This window comes from Phoenix dactylifera, chromosome 6 (assembly GCF_051530095.1).
Source record: "Phoenix dactylifera cultivar Ajwa chromosome 6, Ajwa_hap1_PhDact_Kaust_v1.1, whole genome shotgun sequence".
Lineage (NCBI taxonomy): Eukaryota > Viridiplantae > Streptophyta > Magnoliopsida > Arecales > Arecaceae > Phoenix > Phoenix dactylifera.
In genome coordinates this window covers 34,933,356-34,939,355 of record NC_143195.1, presented here as the reverse complement: position 1 = coordinate 34,939,355, position 6,000 = coordinate 34,933,356, and the positions used below count along the sequence as shown (strand labels likewise).

Sequence of the window (6,000 nt, the reverse complement as noted above, 5' to 3'; positions counted from 1 at the left end):
ACATGCCATTTACTCATTCTTGTGAACTTATCAAAGAAAGCCATCCTTTTGCCTTTCCTTTGTCCTCACTTTAATGTTTAGGGGTGGGAATCTCAGGGCCCTATGTCCTCTTGTTGGGTCCTTAGTGATACGTCTGTTGTGCCATCAGGTCTTAATTGTCAATGACCCAGAATGGTGTATTTGACTCGGGTAAGGTATGTATAAAACATAGTAGAACTGGCTCATTATCTAGATGCATTGACACATCATGGTTTCTAGAAAATGGTTTATGACATTAACAGCATCGAGAAGCAAGGTTGGAATTTTTTTTGTGGTTTTTTGTGGTTTTGCCTCAGGGAGAGGATAGTGGTTTTGTTTTGGAGCAAAAAAGAAAAAAAAAAAAAAGGAGAAATTGGTGAGGAGCGAATTAGTTTCTTAGGAAAAATGGGATGCTAAAGCGATTAAGATAAGCATGATGTTGAGCATGAAATTGTTTAATAAAAAATATTAAACTATTTATTTACTCAGTTTGAGTTGTGCAAGCAGTTATATTAATTGATATCGCGCAATGCAGGTGTGGAAGATATGAATTTATAATCATACACAAATATTGAATATGAATTTTTCTTTTTTTTTGAGAATAAAATAGAGGAGTGGTAATTTGGTTGTTAAAGAACAGTTTTGATGCGGAATAGTCTCATCAAATGGGTGGACCAAGAGTCAATTAAATGACTTTAATATGGCAGTCCATTTAGATTTTAATAACAACATAAGACACTTGTGAATTTGTATAATAACATATGACGCTTATTTTTCGTAATTTAATACCATGTGCGAGGATTCATTGTCAGATGGCACAATATTCCACGATAAAAAAAAAGTTTGCATCATATATGGCGACAATTTTGTCATATTTATGTCATAAGTTATCTAGTTAAATAGATTTCGGTTACTCGATAAAGATTTGGTTTCCCAATTACATATTTCCTTATTAGATTTCATAGCGTCATTACTACTCTAATAGCCAAATATATTTTAGCCCATGGATCAGCAATAACTGCACCTGTGCATTAAGTATTACTAGTTGATACAAATCTTGCTTTAATCTATAACAAACATGTGATCAAAAGATTCAAAAGCAAAAAACCCCAGGGCATTGCTCAACATATAATGGAACCTCCTAGCATTACTCAATTCAAAATTGTCAAAAAAAATTTACAAAAAAAATATAGGTGGAAAACATATATCAAACTTTCATCTTTTTCTTCATCAGAAAAAGTAAACTAAATTAAAAACTAAGAAAGGGACATATGTGGTACTATAAACTAGGGCGACATTCTAAATTAAACTCACCTACCATAATGTATAAGCAAGAATGGCATGCCTACAGAACACCAAATTCAATTAGGATTTTCTTTGCTAATCCGAGCTAGAAATTTATAAATATTATGTTAGTCAACATTTCTCTAGGAAAACAACCTAAAATATAAAAATCCAAAATGAAACACATAACAACAACCAACCAAGGTTAGGTTGGGGATTTTAATCCCCACTTCTTGGTTTTCTAGGGCAAGGAAATAAGAAGGAAAATAGCTGTTGGGATGTTTGAACCAACCTTCAACTCCAACATAGGAGAAAAATAATAATAATAAAAAATAATGGCCAGCCAGTCATCATGCATGCGTGCATGCATGCATACAACCCATTCATCTCCCTACTTCCCCACATGCCCCATAATGGTTATTATTATTAAAACTAAATCTAAACTAAATCACAATGTCCAATTAAGGAAAATGGATTTATTATTCCAACGAAAAGAAAATTATATGGTTATCAGTGGTAACCTTCCACCTTCCCCTTCACAAAGAGCCCACCTTTTTTTCTCTCGTGGTCTGGTGTGCGTGAGAAGCGTGTGCAAGGAGAGACACATTAAGAAGGTCGTCCGCGGTTGGACGGATTCGTTCGTTTCGAGCGTCCCTCTCTCCCTCTCTCCTTCGCTTTCCCTTTTTTTTTTTTTTCTACGTCGAAATCCGATGAGCGGGCGAGAGAAAACAAGAGCCGAGAACGAGGGCTAACGAGTAGTCTGCTATCCTTTGGCCTCTTTGGCTTTGCCTTCGATTCCTCCACCGTTTCTTTCTCCCCCTTTATTCCCCCCACCCCCTGCTCTCAGGAATCCACCTCTTTGCTTCTTTCCCCACCTCTCGCACTCTCTCCCTTTCTCTCTCTATATCCCGTTTTCTTCTCTGGGATTCGCAATGGCGGTTCAAGCGCAATACCCTTCCAACGTTCTACTTCTTGGCACCAGGTGTGTGATCCCTGTTTCAATTCCTTCCCGTTTTGTTGGATTTCTTCACCAAAGCTCGACTTTTTCGGGATTTTTTCTGAGTGGTTTCCTGGTTTGATGCAGAGGTGAGCAAGAGAGGAAGGAAATGGATTATCCCCAGGCCCCTCCCGGGTTCCTCGATCAATCCGCAGTGTTCTTCTCCGATGGAGGTGAGATAAAGATGACATCTTTGCCTCCGTTTTCTCTTTGTGTTTGGTTCTTTCCTGTTGTTTGTTTCTTCGGCGGCGTCTCAGAGGAGATTGGGTTGCTTGGTTTCGTGTGGCAGTAAATGGGAATCCCAGGAAGAGGGGAAGAGAGCTCGCGGCGGTGCCAATGGCGGCCCCGGCGCAGCAGAACCACCCGATTAGCCTCTTTTCATTGCAATCTCAGCCTTGTTCGACGCCTCTTCCTCCCCCGACTGTTATAAGCCTCACCCAGCTCCAGAGCCAGACGCCGCCGCTCGTCTCCACCGGCCTCCGCTTGGCCTTCGAAGACCAACAGCAGCAGCACCAAGAACAGAACCAGAACCAATACGTTCTCTCCTCTTCTTCCTCCTCTCTCCCCTTCTCCTCCTTCCTCTCGGAAGAACTCGCTACCGAAATCAACAAACAGAAGGACGAAATCGAGCAATTCCTCCACGCCCAGGTAGTCACACTTCTCTCCCCTTCTCTTCCGGGCTTTTCCTCTCTCTTCGACATTAGAGAGAGAGTTAAAAATCGGATTTTTATTGTGGCAGGGAGAGCAACTGCGGCGGGCGTTGGCGGAGAGGCGGCAGAGGCACTACCGGGCGCTGCTGGGCGCCGTGGAGGAGTCGGCCGCGCGGAGGCTACGAGAGAAGGAAGCGGAGGTGGAGCGGGCGGCGCGGCGGAGAGCCGAGCTCGAGGACCGCCTCGCTCGCCTGAGGACCGAGTCGATGGCGTGGCAGGCCAAGGCCATGGCCGAGCAGGCCGCCGCCGCCTCCCTCCACGCCCAGCTCCAGCAGGCCGCCGCAGCTGCCGCCGCCCTGCCCCACGGAAAGGCGGAGGAGTGCGGTGGCGAGTTGCCGGCGGAGGACGCCCAATCGGCCCACGTCGACCCGGACCGGGTCGATCCGGAGCGGGCGTGCCGCGCGTGCCGGTACCGGCCGGTCTCTGTGGTGCTCCTCCCCTGTCGCCACCTCTGCCTCTGCTCCGCCTGCGCCGCCGCCGCCGCTAGCGACGCCTGCCCCGTCTGCCGCTGTCTCCGAACCGGAAGCGTCCAAGTCTTCTTCTCTTGAGGCGCCACGAGTCCCGTCACCGCTCCTCGATCACCCGCCGTCCAGAACGACTAAAAGAAAAAGGAAAAATAAAATATTAGAACTAGTAGAGAGAAAAAAAGCGGAATGAAGAAGGAAACAACTCATCGTTTCTCTTTACTGTTTTGAGATTGAGATGAACAGTTATCCATCTCTTCTTTTTCTTTTTTTCTGTTTTTTGCAAAGATTAAATTTATATATTAATTCTTTTATTGGGTGTAAATTTGATGAAGGTAAGCGTACCTTTAATTCTTTTATTGGGCGTAAGTTTGGCGGGGTAATACGAGTAGCATTTAGCGTGCATGCGGCCGGCATTGGCGGTGACCGCACCCACGCCTTCCATCTGGCCGTGGGGCGCTGGCGTCCGGTGCGGTTAAGATACCAGGCACCGCCGGCGATCCGTGCGATCGGTTGTTCGCGAGCGGAGCGGAACGGAGATGGCGACACGAGCGAGTAGAGCCGTACACGTGCCCCGTTGGCGTCGCAGGGCGTCGGTACCCCGGAACGTGGTGCGTCCGGCCGTTGAAGGGGGGCCGAGTATGGGCCGTCTGATGGTTTCCGGCCGCGCACCGATTCGGCGGACGTTTAATGGGGTTGGTTGTCCCCGTTCACACGTGTTCGGCTGCGAAGGAAGGAGACAACGAACCTAATAAAAGATAACGGGCCGGGCCTAGGATGTCACAACCTGGGGTGGGCTCAGAGAAATAGATGATGGGCCATTAATTGGATGGTGAAGATCTGGTCACTTACTGCTCATAAAGATTCGTGACTTGGGAAGGACTGGATGCACTGTGAACTTGGATAGGGCTAAAGCTAGATGATGTCATGCAGGGATTAGAAGGCTTTATGCATTTGTATTATAAATTTTTTCGCTGCACCTTATAATTTTGCACTACTTATGTTGCAAGTTGGTGACTTCGTCATAGTGGTTGGACGGTGGGGATGGTAGTGGGATGTTAATGGTGGGTGAGGCTGGCTTTGGCCGTCGTCCTCGTGCTCCGAGGCCGGTGGATGGTGTTGGGATAACGATGGCAACGGTCATAAAGTTAATAGTAGTGGTTGTGGTGGCAGCAAAAGATGCAGTGACAAAAATAATAGTGATGGTTACATTGGTGCATTTTCTTTGTATTTTTTCTTAGTTCATTATGTGGATTGGTAGTTGATTTTGACATGCAAGAGAAACTTTGCCTTTTCTTATATAGCCTACATTTATTTTTAATACATAATTTCTACGCTCATGAGAAGATCTGCAATGGAAAAGAGGTGTGGACTAAAAGGTCTCTTATTTATTGTAAGCTCCTTCCATGGATCCATTTCGTTAATCTAAAATCCTCATTTTATTACCATTATTAACCACTTAAGAAGAAAATAGCATAAGAAAACGACCGCATTAGAAAAGTTTGGGTGCATCTTCCATTTTAAGAGAAATAGGCGGGCCAGAACTAACAACATTTCCAAAGCGTACGTGGTAGCCCAAGGCCTAAATATTGTGTACATGGAAAAATTTTTGGTGAAGCAAACTAAGCTGGTGTCCACCTAAAACTTTTTGGTAGATGAGCACATAAACTTGGTGGGTAAGGCAAACCAAACTTTCGAAGAACTAAAAGAAAACTTCCAAATTTCTTCATGATTTCCGGGGTCGATACGTCTGCTAGGTTTGAGCCAGTGCCCAGTGGTGAACGACGGCAAACATAAAAGCTTGTAGGTGTGTCAAATCTCAAAGCCAGGGGCGGCGATTCAAAACATGGGCGGGCCCTACCAATGAGATGGCATGGTGTGGTGCTGTGGGCTCCATTGGTCATCAACCAAGTTAAAAGAAAAACATTGTGAGTTTGGGTTCGATTGGTAAGTTGCCAAGTGGTATTAATTACTATTTGTTTGTGGGTACGTCCGAGTAAGTTTAGCCTGCATCTTAATAATTTATGTTCCTATCTCAATGGAATCCTGTGCCTCTCGAATACTATCTTCTGAGTTAGCTTGTCAAAGTTGTCTAAGGCTTTGCTTGCTCTTACTTTTATATGTGGGTTCCAAAAGGATAAGCTTCAGAAATTAAAAATAGAAGTAGTAGCTCATTATAGTCAGTTTATCAGTAGTTCTCCTATTCATGATGCACCTGAAATTGAAGAAAAAGAAAAGAAAAGGAAAAAAGCTGATTAGATGTAATCTCCCATCTCAATATAGATTTTCACAACATCTATGTATGGATTTGATTCTTTGTTATTTCCAAAAGGATGTAAGTATATCCAAACGTGTTAAAATTTGGGAACTGATAGAGTAACTCGTCCAAGCCAACGAGTGTGCATAGACTTCTATTTTATTGATTGATTGATTTATTTTTAATGGGCGGAGTGGGGAACGGGCAAAGAGGTTAGAGGTAGCAGCTCGCATAGGTTCTCGTGTCAACATTTCCCGTTTGACACATAGC

The 6,000-nt window shown here is 44.5% G+C and overlaps 1 protein-coding gene across 1 annotated transcript; it reads left to right on the top strand.

The window, feature by feature from the left end:
- The first annotated feature begins 1,944 nt into the window (after nucleotides 1-1,944).
- On the top strand, nucleotides 1,945-3,798 carry LOC103704628 (BOI-related E3 ubiquitin-protein ligase 1-like). Its single transcript, XM_008787989.6, has 4 exons — nucleotides 1,945-2,284; nucleotides 2,387-2,472; nucleotides 2,589-2,947; nucleotides 3,039-3,798. Exons 1-4 carry the CDS (start codon nucleotides 2,235-2,237, stop codon nucleotides 3,555-3,557), a joined length of 1,014 nt encoding a protein of 337 aa, XP_008786211.3. The 5' UTR covers nucleotides 1,945-2,234; the 3' UTR covers nucleotides 3,558-3,798.
- The last annotated feature ends 2,202 nt before the right edge of the window (nucleotides 3,799-6,000 follow it).

Excerpts from the sequence above, each read along its gene's own strand:
- LOC103704628 (XM_008787989.6), top strand. The coding sequence starts at position 2,235 with ATGGCGGTTCAAGCGCAATACCCTTCCAACGTTCTACTTCTTGGCACC. Across the intron at positions 2,285-2,386 it reads GTTCTACTTCTTGGCACCAG|AGGTGAGCAAGAGAGGAAGG; the intron begins GTGTGTGATCCC and ends GGTTTGATGCAG. Across the intron at positions 2,948-3,038 it reads AGCAATTCCTCCACGCCCAG|GGAGAGCAACTGCGGCGGGC; the intron begins GTAGTCACACTT and ends TTATTGTGGCAG.